The 15,487-nt window shown below is 43.6% G+C and overlaps 2 protein-coding genes and 1 non-coding gene across 8 annotated transcripts in view; 2 read left to right on the forward strand and 1 right to left on the reverse strand.

Annotated features, from left to right (window-relative positions):
• The first annotated feature begins 22 nt into the window (after positions 1-22).
• LOC110498922 lies at positions 23-3,659 on the forward strand. The gene is made up of 5 exons (XR_005037918.1): positions 23-1,406; positions 1,509-1,550; positions 1,671-1,841; positions 2,093-2,235; positions 2,472-3,659. It is a non-coding gene; the product is annotated as a cytochrome b-245 chaperone 1 homolog (transcript).
• On the reverse strand, positions 3,256-7,239 carry hexdc (hexosaminidase (glycosyl hydrolase family 20, catalytic domain) containing). 6 transcript variants are annotated; one of them, XM_021575629.2, is made up of 13 exons: positions 7,067-7,239; positions 6,694-6,795; positions 6,494-6,609; positions 6,253-6,340; positions 5,891-6,055; positions 5,523-5,706; positions 5,318-5,389; positions 5,019-5,217; positions 4,759-4,841; positions 4,586-4,664; positions 4,383-4,493; positions 4,113-4,202; positions 3,256-3,946 (listed from the first exon to the last, which is right to left on the reverse strand). In XM_021575629.2, exons 2-13 carry the CDS (start codon positions 6,781-6,783, stop codon positions 3,745-3,747), a joined length of 1,479 nt encoding a protein of 492 aa, XP_021431304.2. In that variant the 5' UTR covers positions 6,784-6,795; positions 7,067-7,239; the 3' UTR covers positions 3,256-3,744. The 6 variants fall into 6 exon arrangements, with proteins under 6 accessions (XP_021431304.2, XP_021431306.2, XP_021431308.2 ...); XM_021575631.2 differs by having other exon boundaries at positions 6,253-6,367; XM_021575633.2 differs by having other exon boundaries at positions 6,526-6,609; positions 6,923-7,239.
• Positions 7,240-12,283: 5,044 nt separating this feature from the next.
• uts2r2 (urotensin-2 receptor 2) overlaps positions 12,284-15,487 on the forward strand; it is a 34,395-nt gene continuing 31,191 nt past the window's right edge. The window contains exons 1-4 of the mRNA XM_021575643.2: positions 12,284-12,644; positions 13,075-13,298; positions 13,745-13,820; positions 13,930-13,972. Coding sequence (XP_021431318.2) covers positions 12,577-12,644; positions 13,075-13,298; positions 13,745-13,820; positions 13,930-13,972 — 411 coding nt within the window. The 5' untranslated portion in view covers positions 12,284-12,576. The remainder of the gene's footprint in view (positions 12,645-13,074; positions 13,299-13,744; positions 13,821-13,929; positions 13,973-15,487) is intronic.

The following is a 15,487-nucleotide window of genomic DNA, read 5'->3' on the forward strand; positions in this document are numbered from 1 at the left end:
GTACTGTAAGACACTTCAAATCAAATATGATTGAGATGCGTTTTTTCTTCTTCTATGGGTTTGTGTTATTAAAATATCCGAGACAAGTTGTTAGAAATATTATCATGAGGGGGTGGATAAACTGTAGCTTATGTCATCATCTAATCAGCATAGACGTAACCCGGAAGAAATCAACACATTCCCACTGTGCGTTGTTACTGTGAAATGAAATTAATTGGGACTTCTCTAAAATTTTAGACGTGTAACTGTCACTATCATCAAGCCGATTTGACACATTATTCAGCGTGTATCATTTTAGGATTCCAGTTGAAAGTGTAAGGTAGGAGAGAAATGAATAGACATATGGGGATAAATTATTTCATTTATAGGCGAGATGATGAATGAGTGATCGGCAACACTATGAATGTCCCGCCTACTTCCTGGATCATGCCCACTGTTTTTGAATGGCATTCAAAATTATATAATCATATTCATGGGAACGCGGTCATTGAAGATGTATGTAAAATGTTATTCGTGGATTAATTTACTTCTATCTGATGCCTTTCATGAACGTTTTCATTGTTTTCTTTTTTGTAATTGAATACCTTCATAACGAATAGAATTATAAATATATCTTAAAATATATATTTCACAGGGACCTGCTGCTGACTGTGAGGCAGGTTGTTACTGTGAGTGAGTGGTTGGGGGGACCGGAGGGGTGTGTGTGTGTGAGTTGAGAGAGCACTACAGCTATTGGCTCGCGCGCACGTCGTGACATACATTGCAGAATAACTTATTCCATTCCCTTTAATGTTAGTTTTCCTCTAATGTAGACGTTGTCTGGTGAGCTGCTGGAGTAGATGAACTGTTGGCCTCCCGAGTGGCGCAGCGGTCTAAGGCGCAGCTTGCAATAATTATTATGAGGAAAACTGAATTTAGCTTCCAACGTCGTTACAAGTTACTATCTTTAATTATCTCGGTAACATTATGGAAAAGGGGTTTACAATATAAATGGCAACTCCTCTTGCTGTGAAAAAAAGGAGCTTGTTTTCAGGCCTTTTGGGCACTTTTTGAGTTGTCATTGGTCTGGAAATTTTGCTTGACCTGGCAACCCTGCTCTTAGAGAGAAGGGGGATATCTGTCAGAAGTAAAACATAGCATTTTGTATTTCAGATCTGCTTCCCCATTTCATCAACACTGACAATTTCCCTGTTTAAACATCCTGGTTTCCATTCATCTGTGATCATTATTCATAACTTCAATATTGAACCAACATGGCCATGTTCTACTTCTGAGTAAGCAATGGTTCTTTATATTATATAGCTTTTGCCTATCCATATTGTATACAATTTGTTCATGTCTGCACACCACCAACATGTTACACCTGAAGAGGTCGCCTGGCATCCGCTCCTGGTCGCTGCTCATAGGTAGGATCATGATGTGTGTGTTTATATTTACTGAGTTTATTTCTTTGAATGCAATGTCAGAAAATAAATTGTCCCAGCATTTGGTCCTTTTTCTGATTTCAGGTATTGCATCCATTGGCCTGGCTGCTGCATACTACAGCTCCGGTACAACCTGATTTACAGGCATCACCAGTGCCAGCCTGTCCCGTCATCAATTACATAATTAAGACAGAATGGGGAAAAAATGTCTGCCTGTCTCTCATCCCCATTTTCTGGTCTTTCCAGACAGTATCCTGTGGAAGCTTTTCTACGTGACGGGCTGTCTGTTCGTGGCCATGCAGAACATGGAGGAGTGGGAGGAGGCAGTGTTTGATAAAACCAAGAAAGTGATAGAGCTGAAGACCTTCAGTCTGTATGCCATGATTCTCACCATGTGTAGGAGAGGCCAGGAGAAAGGTGAGAAACATCACCCAATGTGTCCTGTACAGTACTTTCACATGGAACCTCCTTTACCAATAAGGGTAGATCAGATGGGATGAGTTTTACGATTGGAATCCAGTTAGCGCCGGGGTCTTCCAACGGGGTCTCTCCCCGTCTCCATCCTTCTATTGCTCCCTTCCATCTCCCTCACATACCCTCCCTCTCCTGTTGTCGCCCTTCCGTCACCTGCCCCATACCCTTCCTCTCCTCCGGTCTCGGTCTTTCAGTGATGATGGACATGAGGCACCTGCGTGACATGTGTTCAGGAAGAGAAGGTGCGTTACCTAGGGAAGGGCTACCTGCTGGTGCTGCGACTGGCCACAGGTTTCTCCTACCCCCTCACACAGAGCCCCACCATGGGGGGACGCAGGTGAGATAGGTCTATTATAAGACCCTAACATGGAAGATGTGTGTTAAAGGATCAGAACACAGGTTTCCCAGGATCTGAAAACATTGTAGAATATTTAGTATAACAGTTCAAGAATGGCATGGAACAGAAGTCAAATTAGACACATGTATTTAGTGTTTTGATTGTCAAAATATTCCTGCTGTCTATTTTTGATCACAACTAGTTGTTTGATCCTGTTCTTTCCCCCTCTCCGTCAGTGATGTGGAGGCAGTGGCTTCGTTGCTCAAGCGTTTCCTGGGTCTGGAGGAGCTCCAGTGTCGCTGGGAGCAGGAGGAAGAGGCAGTCAGGGAGGAAGATGAACTGAACCCCAGCACTGACTCCGGAGAAGAGGGGGACTAAGTGCAGTAGAAGGAGAAGAGATGAGGGGAAGCCACAGCAGACTTGAAATGCACCCAAATATATTTTACAGCATTTTGTAGTATCTCTGATACTATAAATTGCCTTAAATACGCTTCAATGGTAGAGTTTTCCACAGAATATTTAAACAAATTCATAGTTTGTGTTGCCTGTTCTTCAAAAACAATCATTACTGTATTCGACTCAACCCTATAATTACAGTGCCTTTCTATTTAAATGTAATCAGTATGTGTGAAATACTCATTCAAAACATTCCCACAGTTTAGGGAACACAGTGTGTTTGAGACCTCCCAAGTGATAATCTTGGTCTAGTAGGATTGTCTCTACTCACTGCAACCATCCATCCATCTGAATGCATGTGACTGTAAACTATAATCAAGCATGGATTTCCAGGGATCAGTTAAGAATGTTTGCCTGTTTTTATGTTAAAGTAAATACTTGCATGTCTTTCAGCATTGATGGGTCCTATCACTAGGGTCAGACAGAATCTGGGGAGGCAAAACCTCTAGAATGAACTTGATCTAACAGCTTCTACATCTGCATTGCCTGCTGTTTGGGGTTTTGGGCTGGGTTTCTGTATAAAACTTTGTGACATCTGCTGATGTAAAAAAAGGGTGTAATAAATACATTTGATTGATTTATTATTCATAGGGTAAACTACAGATTTCGTCTGGCCTTATATACACAAAACGAAAGACCAGTCTCAGGTAACATTCCTGTCCATAGACAAATGTGTTAATAACAATATGTATGTTTGACAAATAAACTGTATTACATTGTATCTGGACTGTATTAACTAAGTTACTGCATCTGTTGGCAAGAGGAAGGTGAGTGTAGATGCCTTCTGTTGCTTGAAAGAAAGAATGCATGAGATATTTTGTGTCCAGTTAGTGTGTGTTGCTGGATGACTTCAGGTACTGGGTTGCCTAGTCTTTTTTTTTTTTTACTTAAAAAAAACAAACTTTTATACATTTATTTTTGCTTTTTTTGTTAACAAACAGAATTAAATAAAAGTTGCTTTTTGAAAATTATGGAATAATTTTCTCACTACCTCTTGGACCTCACTGTATGAAGTCTGCAAGGATAGATCGCTTTCTGGACCTAGGCTAAACCTTACTGCCCAACCATAGAAGCTGAGACGTTCTGGGGTACCATCTCTAGTAGGCTGGCTCTGGTGTCCTCCAGGACCCTCTGGAGGGGAGCCACCACGGGGCTGACATGCTGCTCTACCCACTCCTGAGCTGTGGAGGCTGGGTACAGACGCACCATCTCCTTCTTCACCATCGCCACTCTCTGCTCCACAAGAGCCAACAATCTGGGGGAGAGGAGGGTGGTTGAAAGAAACACAGGTGAGCACATTTCTTTTTGTTTAGGGGGAGGGTTGTTCGGGTTCATTTAAAAAAAAAAAAAACTATATGAGGGAGTGAAAAACCTTTCCTAGCATATAAACAGTGGTGGAATACAAACATTCAGATGCTTACGTCATGGCTTGACTCTGTAACTGCTGAGCAATAAGTGGGCTGACTATCTTTCTCTGTCTGTGGTAAGGAGTGAACCAGCCTCTCACAAACCTGAGAACCACAGAGCAATATGTGTCAAGGTTAGAGAGCTCTTTAATTCAAGGATTTTATAGGAGTAATCAAGAAATCATTAAGTGTGCCTTTATTGCAGTGGTCACAAAGCCTCTTCCTAGAGTGCTACAGGGTGTGCAGGCTTTAGTTCCAGCCCAGGTGGCTGCTGGCTTCACTCACATGTTGTCTTCAAAATGGCGGAGTTCTTCTGACTGCAGTATTGCTGTTAGTTCCACAACCAGCTCTGCCAACCTCCTCCCTGGAAACAGCACAGAGTCACCTGTAGTGGAGCTAGGGCAGGGCACAGAGAGACAGACACTTTTAGGATGAAAAACACAATCCCCTTTTAACAGAGGAGAATTTTCTGTTATGAAGGGTCTCACCTTGCCATGATTTCTACCTCTACAGAAGAGATGCCCAAAGTCTTTGTCACCCTGCTCTGAGCCTCCGGGCTGAACTGGCCTGTAGCACACACAGAACCACCATCAACACGGATCAGGTGCCATTACAATACCTCAAGGATCACATCAAAGTGTATATGGAGAAAAGTATTGACCATGTGTGAGTGTCTGTAGACTGGAGGCCAGGGAGGGCAGAGCTAGGGGCAGCAACTCACACAGCACAGACAGGTGGTCATATCTATTGTTGAAATAAGATTATTAAATAGATTATGGCTAAATCATAACATCATACATTTCGGTACAAACATCCCATGATTTACACAAAAGTCTGACGCATTGTATGATTTAGACAAATCTGATTTTGCCCTATGACACAATAATTTAGATGAAAACAAGTGAATTCTCTCCGTTTCACCTCTGCCAGCCAGTGAGGGCGATGCCCAGCATGTGTATGCCTTCAGGCAGGGCTGCTGCCACCTGTAGCCACTGTAGATGGTTGTCCACATGTCTCTGTGTGCTGGTCACACAGGTGTGGACATTAGTAGAGCCTTTGAAGGCACTGGCTGCCCACAGTTCTGACAGCCCTGCACCACTGTACCTCTCCAATAGATATACTGGAGAGGGGAAAGGAGATGGGAAACATTGACATTAAGCACAAATCGTGTTTGTCTATGTGCATAGTGAAACTGTTCTAGTAAAACCACTAGTTCTTACCCGTGTTTTTCACATCTAGGGTGGGGTTGTAGTCCCACAGCATCAACTGGACCAATCCTACTAAACCACTGCCTGGCAAACAGGTAAAAGCAGCAAATGTTAGTGGATTGCAAACTTTTCTGGCCCATAGACTACTTTCAGGTTAAAACATTGAAATTATTGTGTAACTTTGCAGAACTATCACTTTAAGAGCCTGTACCCTGACCTTTCAGTGTGTCGTGGTCCATCCCTCGCAACATGTCGTCCCACATGATCATGTTGAGGTTTGGCCACGCCTCCCTGACGCCCTTTGCTACCCTGGTCACATGACTGAGGAACAGCTGCTGTACTGTACGGCCAGGTGTGCTCAGCCAACTTCTAGACTCCTCTCCCTCACCTAGCAAGTACACCTGAGGACGCATGACATATGGTGGGGGGGAAAGGCTTTCAATTAAAGTGGTGTCATGCATTGTTCATCATTAGAAAGTTATTTCAATCTTGTATGCATCTCAATATGGCTTCCTTTCCTCATCTCCTCCCCTTCGTCTGCACTTTTTTTTTTAATTCCAAAAGGATCAAAATACCAGGCCTCACCTCGTCAGCTCCAATGTGCAGGCTGGTGCTGCCTGGGTGGAGCTCCACCACCTGGCGAAGCATCTCCTCTACCAGCCTCACACCCTCCTCTCTGTGGGGGTTCAGAGTGCCCAGGCAGTGGCCCACCTCCCTCAGCCCCCACAACGACTTGTGCTTCAACACAAACTGAGAGAGGGGGGTGGGGGGGTGAGAAGTTCTGTGAGAGAGTGAGTGATAAAGGAGGCAAAGAAAGAAAAGAATACCAAAGATTCTAAGACAATACAACCACATGCAACAACATAAGTTGGCCTCAATCTCTCGGATTATTAAGTGGGGTATGATATGAACAGGTGGGAGGCAGATATGTGTTCCCCCTCTCTCACCTCCATGTGTCCAAACGTCTGCACCAGAGGAATGACCTCTAACCCTTGGGACTTGGCCACTTCCTGAATGGACAGGACCTCCTCACGACTGCAGCAGAGAGAGGAGAATCATTACCTGTCAGGAAGAACCATTTTTTTTTCTCACTTTCTAGCGAGGCCAAGATAGTGATGTTTGAGGATAAGAGTTGATATCAGTGATTGGCTTTAGGCCAACCTGTATGGTGGATGGGTATAGCCCAACCTGTATGGTGAATGCTGAGTGGATTGCAGCACCTTCAGCTCGCCTTCATAGGGGAACATGTCTTCATACTCCACCAATATACCGTCAGCACCCAGACCAGAAAAAAGACCAATCAGCTGGAGAGAGGGAACGGTCATGTCAGACAGACCTCTTGCATTCAACATACAAATAAGGAAGAGATAGGTGAGCAGTGCTATTACCTTGTGCAGGTAATCAATTCTAGGAGGTGCTCCTTTCAGATCCAGGTGAACCAGCTTCTTCCCCTTGGGCCATGCTGGTAAAGCATCCATTGTAGCTGAAATCTGGAGAGCAGCAAGTAAATTACTATGTGTACAATGATCATGCATAAATTACAATTACAATAGAATGCTCGACTATTGATAATGAAAGGAGTAGCCTACTATACAAACGTTGCCTTTACATTCATACAATTTGCATTTAGGCTGAACCAGGTCAGGTCTGGTCAGAGAAGACGATGAATTTGACGAGTCGCCTTTCTAGCCCAGAAAGCTACCATGTTTGTTTCCATTAGACAGCTCTGAAAGCAATTCTCAAAATACGTTTGTTACTCACAAAATATGGCGTTTCGCTGAGCAACTATATTTATTTACCGCAGTCCCGCCCTGTATCTAAATACAAATGTACAAGCAACCGAAAATATGCCTTGTCAGGAAATAATCGTTATTGTTTTTGACCAAGTGCTCATGCGCCAAATCCATCGTAGGGAAGTTTTCTTCTTCGATTAAGTTTAACGGCGGTTGGCATCCAATATTTATCGTGCATTACCGCCACCAACTCTACCCTGGTAAAAAAGGAAACTCCGTAAACTACTCTGTGCGCGGCAGTAACGACTGATTTTATTGATGGAGGTGCCGAAGAGGTGGACTTGGTCGAAAATAATACAGATTCTTTCCAGACTTTCTAATTTTTGTCGGTTGCCTGTACATTTCTTATTTACTGGTAGACCTGTTTTGCAAGTACAAACCAGGCACCTGTTGTTCACAAGCTTATCTGCCATATATTGTAGAAAATATGAACGACGACGTCACCCCATACGATTGCGTCTCCTATCAGAATACTTAGTAGCGCACTTGAAGATCAGGAAGTGCCATTTCAGCATGCTACCATCTTCCAAGTCTGGGTATCTGCAGCTCAATATCTGACAGAGCTCTAGAGTTCCACTGTGGAGATGGGAGAACATACCAGAAGGACAACTATCTCTGCAGCAGACGGAAGCCACTCCTCAGTAAAATACACATTACAGCCCGCTTGGAGTTTGCCAAAAGGCACCTAAAGACTCTCAGACCACGAGAAACAAGATTCTCTGGTCTAATGAAACCAAGATTGAACTCTTTGGCCTGAATGCCAAGCATTACGTCTGGAGGAAACCTGGCACCATCCCTACGGTGAAGCATGGTGGTGGCAGCATCATGCTGTAAGGATGTTTTTTAGCTGCAGGGACTGGGAGACTAGTCAGGATCGAGGGAAAGATGAATGGAGCAAAGTACAGAGAGATCCTTGATGAAAACCTGCTCCAGAGCACTCAGGTCCTCTGACTGGGGCGAAGGTTCACCTTCCAACAGGACAACAACCTTAAGCACATAGCCAAGACAATGCAGGAGTGGCTTCGGGACAAGTCTCTGAATGTCCTTGAGTGGCCCAGCCAGAGCCAGGACTTGAACCCGATCAAACATCTCTGGAGACACCTAAAAATAGAGGTGCACAACGCTCCCCATCCTACCTGACAGAGTTTGAGAGGATCTGCAGAGAAGAATGGGAGAAACTCCCCCAAATACAGGTGTGCCAAGCTGATAGAGTCCTACTCAAGAAGACTCGAGGCTGTACTTCAACAAAGTACTGAATAAAGTGTCTGAATACTTATGGAAATTAGATATTTCCATTTTTTATTTCTAAAAACCTGTTTTTGCTTTGTCATTATGGAGTATTGTGTGTAGATAAGGGACAAAAAACAATGAAATACATTTTAGAATTAGGCTGTAATGTTAAAAAAAATGTAGAAAAAGTAAAGGTCTCTGAATACTTTCCAAATGTACTGTACATGTGATGTTAAATCTATTGGCCGTTAGCTTGTTGGCCTCGTTGGGTCCTCCCTGGCTTCCAGATTGGTACCACTACTGCCTCCTTCCAGCTGCCTGTGGGTTTCCCCTCCTCCCACACTCTGTTGTACAACACCAATACTTTACCCAGTGCCTCATCACTAAGATGGGCCAACATAACATAGAACACCTCATCTTTCCCAAGTGAAGTTAACCGAGACTTACCTATTGCCCTTTTCATCTCTGCCATGGTAAATGGTGCATTCAACATATCATTTACATCCTCCCTCCTATCCAGCACTCCATGGTGTTCCTCTCTCGTTTTCTCTCTGCCCCTTCTCTGACAAATTTGCAGAGCTACAGTATGCACTTGGACAAATGCCTTGGCCTTCATCTCTGCCTTATCTGTTACTGCCACCTCCTCCCCACTCGTCAACACTGGATAATCCCACTCCCTTCTGACCCCACTCATCCCCCACACTTCTCACACAATTGACGCCCTCCCAATGGCGTCACAGAACCGACGCCAACATGGCCTCTTTGCCTGACGGATAGTTCTCCTCACCAGGGCCTGCTTATACTGAATCAGGTGTTGGAAGTTGTGCGTGCTTTGCAGTACTCTAAATGCCCCGTTACTACTCCTCAACATAGCCCCACACTCCTCCGTCCACCATGGGACTGCTTTCCTCCTTCTCCTCCCTGAACTCTTAGGTATAGCCTCAGTAGCTGCCCCCTCTAACTCACCCAGTTATTCATACTATCCACATCCCCTTTCATATTCACCCGAGCCATCACCTGCTCACTCCGCACCTGAAACGGATCCCACTTTGCCCTTCCAAACACCTACCTGCCTACTCCCCACACCACATTACCCTACTTCTATCCTGGCCCTCCACCCTCTCCAGCACTTCCAGGTCCAATATCTGACCTGGATTATAGTAGTTCACTACCACTACCACCCTCCTCACAACACCACATATTCCTGTTCAATACCTTTGCCTAGCATCCTGTAAGGAAGTCCTTGCTTTATGAGGGTGCCCCCCCCTCTCCATATATGTCCCTACAAACCACTAAATATTCCTGTATGATAAACTCAGCTGTAGCACGTTGGTTGTACACCATCCCCACACTGCCCATTCTCATGCTCCCCTCCACACTTTTTTCTCTTTACAGGCTGTTGAAACATGCCCTAACATCTGGCAGTTATATCATCTTAAAGGCTTTGGTACGTAAATCCTCACATAACTTATATATCCTATGGCTACGTTATTTGGCAGTACCCTGTCCTTGAAATGTAACAGAATAGATGGACTATCTACCCTAACTCCACCCCTTGTTGCTTGCGACCTTTGAACATTCACTAGAACGCCTCCACTCAAGATGTCGCTTACCTCTTTAATGCTAACACTCAGAGGCACCCCTGTTGTCACCCCTTTAATCCACCTCTTCCCTGCTTGATCAGTCCAGCTGCTCGACTCCACCTTACACTTCCCTATTTGCTTCAATCTGGAGAGCTTTTTTCCTCTGCGCCGTGTCCTTACAGACATGTTTGGGGAGTAACGGATTACATGTAATCCGTTACGTTACCAGCAGAAATATTGTAATCAGTTTACAGATACTTCTGAAAAACTAGATTACTTTGATGATTACTTTTAAATTGTAAATGACTTTTTAGCGAGCCCCAAAAATATTTTACACTCTTTTCTCAATGGCATTCAAATCAGCATTGAAAAAAATGCACAAGTTTAAGTTTGTTCCACCTGAGTCTGACCACAAGTCAGAGATCACTATGATGACACACCAAATGTGTTTGATTGATTGCGGGAAAAGATCACGAATAGGTTTCGTAGGCTACAGACCAAGCTATGTCTTCCAATGGTGCGACTGCTGTCGGCAACCAATCTTTGTTTTTGAAACCAGTGGACAGCCTATGGAATAAAAGTGGGCCCTTTATTGCTCAATCTAATTCATGCTGATAAAAAAAGCCATAGGCCTAATGGACATATGCTCAAACTCACACACCTTTCATAGACTTAAAAAAAGGGGCAATCCGTAGTTGCTACATCCATTTATTTATATATATATATATATATATATACACACACACACACACACACACAGTACCAGTCAAACTTTTGGACCCACCTACTCATTCTAGTTTTTATTTTTACATTGTATAATAATAGTGAAGACATCAACACTATGAAATAACACATGGAATCATGTAGTAACCAAAAACATTGTTAAAAGAATCATAATAGATTTTAGATTCTTCAAAGTAGCCACCCTTTGCCTTGATGACAGCTTTGCATACTCTCGGCATTCTCTCAACCAGCTTCACCTGGAATGCTTATCCAACAGTCTTGAAGGAGTTCCCACATATGCTGAGCACTTGTGGGCTGCTTTCCTTCACTCTGCGGTCCAACTCCTCCCAAACCATCTCAATTGGGTTGAGGTCAGGTGATTGTGGAGGCCAGATCATCTGATGCAGCACTCCATCACTCTCCTTCTTGTTAAAATAGCCCTTACACAGCCTAGAGTTGTGTTGGGACATTGTCCTGTTGAAAAACAAATGATAGTCCCACTAAGCGCAAACATCCATATATGGCCAGCTATGTAAACTTTAACATTGATTTATCCTGCAATAGATGTCATTCAATTGGGAACATACATGTGTGTCTTCTTCTAATGCATCTTAAGGGGAAAGTAATCTAAAAGTAACAGAATGTAATCAGATTACATTACTGAGTTTGGGTAAAAGTTACATTACTGACTACAATTTGACAGGTAACTAACATTTAGAAATTAACCTACCCAACCCTGCTTACAGAACACCAACAAGCTCCCATCTCTTAACACTTTAGCATTGACAACTCCCCCAATCAAATATTTTATCACAGCCGTTAACCTTATCAGCCTCATCACCCAAACTCTCCCGTTCTCCCTAAACTTCAGAATCACTTTATGATCTTCCTCATCCCATGCTCCTCTCGCGATTGATCTTTTCCTTCTTTGGCACTCTCTACCTCAACTATATTGCTCTCCTCAAACTTCCTTTTTTCTTAATCTCTGCCTCCATAGGCTTCTCGCTCCCCTTCAAACCCCTACTCCCTTTCTTTTTCCTACTCCCCACTTTATTTTTTTTACCGCTATGCTCCATACTTCCTTCAATTTCTTCCCCATTACCACCTCTGACCCAGTCAGAACATAGCGGTGCCACTCCCTCTCATTGAGTATCTCAAATTGAAGGCCGACCGAGGTACTGCAGGCTTCCATTAGCAACTTAATTATGCTTTTAACTTCGTCTGTGTGTTATTTTAAAGTAATCAGTTCAATGATATACATATGGCGGAAAATATGCAACTACTGGTACCATGACTGGGTTCGATTCTCTGTCATGGGGATCGTGTTCTTGAAGTAATGCTTACAGTACCTTGATCTGCCATCAAATTAAAATCCTGAGCAGTCTTGCGTCCGTGGTATCTGCCCTCTCATTGGCTAGAATGGTCCCACCTGATATTTTCTCCTCCCGCCTGCCTTCCATCTTTGAGGACATTTATTTGCATTGTTAGAGCATTGTCACTCGACTATCTTGTCAATATAATAGTTCGTATTTGACCACACCCACGAAACGGGAGCAAACGTCCTCAAAAGTTGTTGAAGAGTGTGCACCGTTTTGGGGAAACGTGTTGTTCAGTACAAACCGTCGCGCAACATAGCAAACGATGAACGCACCCAGGCTACATCGCACCAGCGACTACACACCCATCAATGTAAACAGATTGAGGTGCTGATAGTCAGTTGATTGACTTTGACTTGGCCTGCAGAGCAATAGACTTTCGTGATGTGGTCCAATTAAAACGCAGGTTTCATTCTTCAGGAGCCAACCAGATGGACTGTTACGCATTGACCAGGAAGCAATGCCGAGTAGTAGTAATCTGAAATCCTCTACTATTTCTGCAAGAAAAGAAGTAGCTAGCTATACAGCTTTATGAATGTCCACTGAAAAAGGCTTTGCATTATACAATGACGATACAACGGCGAGGAAATCCAAAAGTCCCAGACGCCAACGGGATTGAGAAAAAGATCAAAAGGTAACGTCAACGACATGCATGGCCAGTGCTAGTCTGATTAAACAGGCTGTGTAATGCACAATTAATTGGTATATATACACATCCTGAATCATTGGAGTGCAAAATCGTGTACATGTTCCTTACACACCAGAATATTGAATAAAATTACATTTGAATTTACTCTACCGGTTGTCTGTGCTGTAGGTTCTAAATTTGAGACAAAATATCCCCAGGAAAGTACTATATTGTTTACCCAACTTCCTAGAGAGCCAGTAGGTTTTGGTTCCGTTCGGCACCGAGGTAAAATTAGTTTTATTGGCTATTCGTTCGGCAGACCTATATATGGATTGTGTGTGATAATAAGATGGGTGGAAGAGGGAAGTCTTTTTTTCTGTTCTCCTTTCACTGCAGGACAATCAAACCAAACTTCCTCTCTCCTGTCCTCTCCCAGGGGTAATGCTCTGAGGCAGGCGTCTGCATGGCGGGTGTCCCGTGGCTCTCTGCTCGTAGTGGTGGTGGCCCTGGCTGTGGTAGGAACCCTCACCTGGCTCTACCTGGCCTCAGGGGACCCTTACACCACAGAGACCCTGGTCAGACAGGCTGAGGTGGTTGCTCAGACCAGGGTCTACACTGTGGATTGTTCTGAGGACTATGAGAACTACAAACGCTACCCAGGTGGGTTTAAAACAACACATATTTGTATTTGTATTTAGTTGAATTAGATGCGTTAGTGCACGGTTAGAATAAAAGCCTGCACACTTCCTTTCCCTAGTTGGGGAATACCCTATGAAACTCCCGCCTACTTCCTGGATCATGTCCCATACTGTTTTTGAATGAGTTTTTAAGATTATATAATGAAATTCATGAGAACATGGTCATTTTAATATTATATTTGTATTCGTGGATTAGTTTACTTTTACCTGATGCCTTTCATGAATGTTTTAGATTGCTTTTTTGTAATTGGAAACCTTTATAAAAGCCATTGGATCGAAGTAAATTTTAATCTTGAATCCCATTAAAAACAGTATAGGACATGATCCATGAAGTAGGCAGGAGGTAGGCTGAAGTTTCTACTGTGATGTTGCAGATGATGTGAGAGACTCTTTTTTTTTTCTTCCCAGGATGCACTCCCAAAACATGTGGCCGAGCCGTCACAGACAACTCGGTGACCAGGGAGGAGGCCATGGCCCTCAGGCGGTGAGGGATTCTATACTATCTTTCGTCTCGGTCTCTGTCTCTAGCTCCTACCCCCCCCCCCCCCCTCCCTCTTTCCATTTCTCTGTAACTTATTTCTCTACTCCTGCAGGTTGGCAGAGAGGGGTCTGGCCCTAGCTGGTTCAGATGGAGGGGTGAGTATCTACTTTTAGTAATGCATATTTGAACTTAAACAGGACCTAAAGCTAGCATGAAGACTGTTGCTCAGATTTCAGTTGTAGCTTCCCTCTGTCTCCACTAGAGGTCAGGGTGGTACAACCATAGATATCTTATTAAATTTGAATTCCTAATTCTATGGGTACAACATCCAAAGTTAAGTTCAGACAGGCTGATACAGTTATTAGTGTGTAATGCTATCGTACATGGCTGTTTAGTTGACCCCTCACCATTGAGTCTTCCCTCCACTTCCTGTAGATCGGGTCTACAGCCATAATAAATGATTGTTTATGGCCTGTTAAGATACTGTAGTGGAAGAAACAGGGGACATCTGAAAAAATTAACATGATTTATTTACTGGCTAAGAGAGAGCAGAGTATCCCTGGGTAGCTGACACAACTGTTTAATTTGTATCCCGCGACGTGGTTAGCCTCAGTTGCTGGGACTGCTACTATCTGTCCTGGGATACTGCCATACCCTAAAAGTCTAGCCTAACAAAACCTTTTGATATTTCCAAGCAAACTCAGAAGTGAAATGACAACGGTGAAACATCATATTTTTGTATGTAAGATCTAATATGAAAGAAAAGGATTGCTGTTTTCAATCTGGTCAAGTTTGTGCGGGAGAGGTGGAAGAACTATTGTTGTCCATCAATAATGATAGGCCAGCAGGTATAGACAGCCTTGATGGGAAAGTATTAAGAATGGTAGCAGACTATTGCCACCCCTATTTGCTAAATCTTTAACCAAAGCCTAAAGGAGTGTGTGTCCACAGGCGTGGAAGGAAGCTAAGGTAATTCCACTGCCTAAAAATAGTAAAGCACCCTTCGCTGGCTCCAACAGCCATCCAATCAGTTTGCTGGGAGAATTGTGTTTGACCAAATACAATGCCAGGATGGTATGCTGCTGTATCCCACAGCTGGCTTGTTTCTGAAGCTAAGCAGGGTTGGTCCCTGGATGGGAGACCAGATGCTGTTGGAAGTGGTGTTGGAGGACCAGTAGGAGGCACTCTTTCCTCTGGTCTAAAAAAATATTCAAATTCCCCAGGGCAGTGATTGGGGACACTACTCTGTGTAGGGTGCCGTCTTTCGGATGGGACGTTAAACGGGTGTCCTGACTCTCTGAGGTCATTAAAGATCCCATGGCACTTATCGTAAGAGTAGGGGTGTTAACCCCGGTGTCCTGGCTAAATTCCCAATATGGCCCTCAAACTATCATGGCCACCTAATCATCCCCAGCTTACAATTGGCTCATTCATCCCCCTCTTCTCCCCGCTAACTATTCCCCAGGTCGTTGCTGTAAATGAGAATGTGTTCTCAGTCAACTTACCTGGTAAAATAACAGTATAAAAAAAAACTACTGACTTTCAGCATGCATATAGTGAAGGGCACTCAACTTGTACTGCACTGATTCCGAAGACAGATGATTGGTTAAAATAAATGGATAATAAGATGACAGTTGGAGTTGTATTGTTAGATGTCAGTACAGCCTTTG

Source organism: Oncorhynchus mykiss, chromosome 20 (assembly GCF_013265735.2).
Source record: "Oncorhynchus mykiss isolate Arlee chromosome 20, USDA_OmykA_1.1, whole genome shotgun sequence".
Taxonomy (NCBI): Eukaryota; Metazoa; Chordata; class Actinopteri; order Salmoniformes; family Salmonidae; genus Oncorhynchus; species Oncorhynchus mykiss.

Bases quoted from the DNA above. Each gene is read 5' to 3' on its own strand.
- hexdc (XM_021575627.2), bottom strand. The intron at 5,390-5,522 runs GTCAGGGTACAG...CCTGTTTGCCAG, and splicing joins GGACCACGACACACTGAAAG to GCAGTGGTTTAGTAGGATTG. The intron at 5,218-5,317 runs GTAAGAACTAGT...TCCCCTCTCCAG, and splicing joins CCTAGATGTGAAAAACACGG to TATATCTATTGGAGAGGTAC.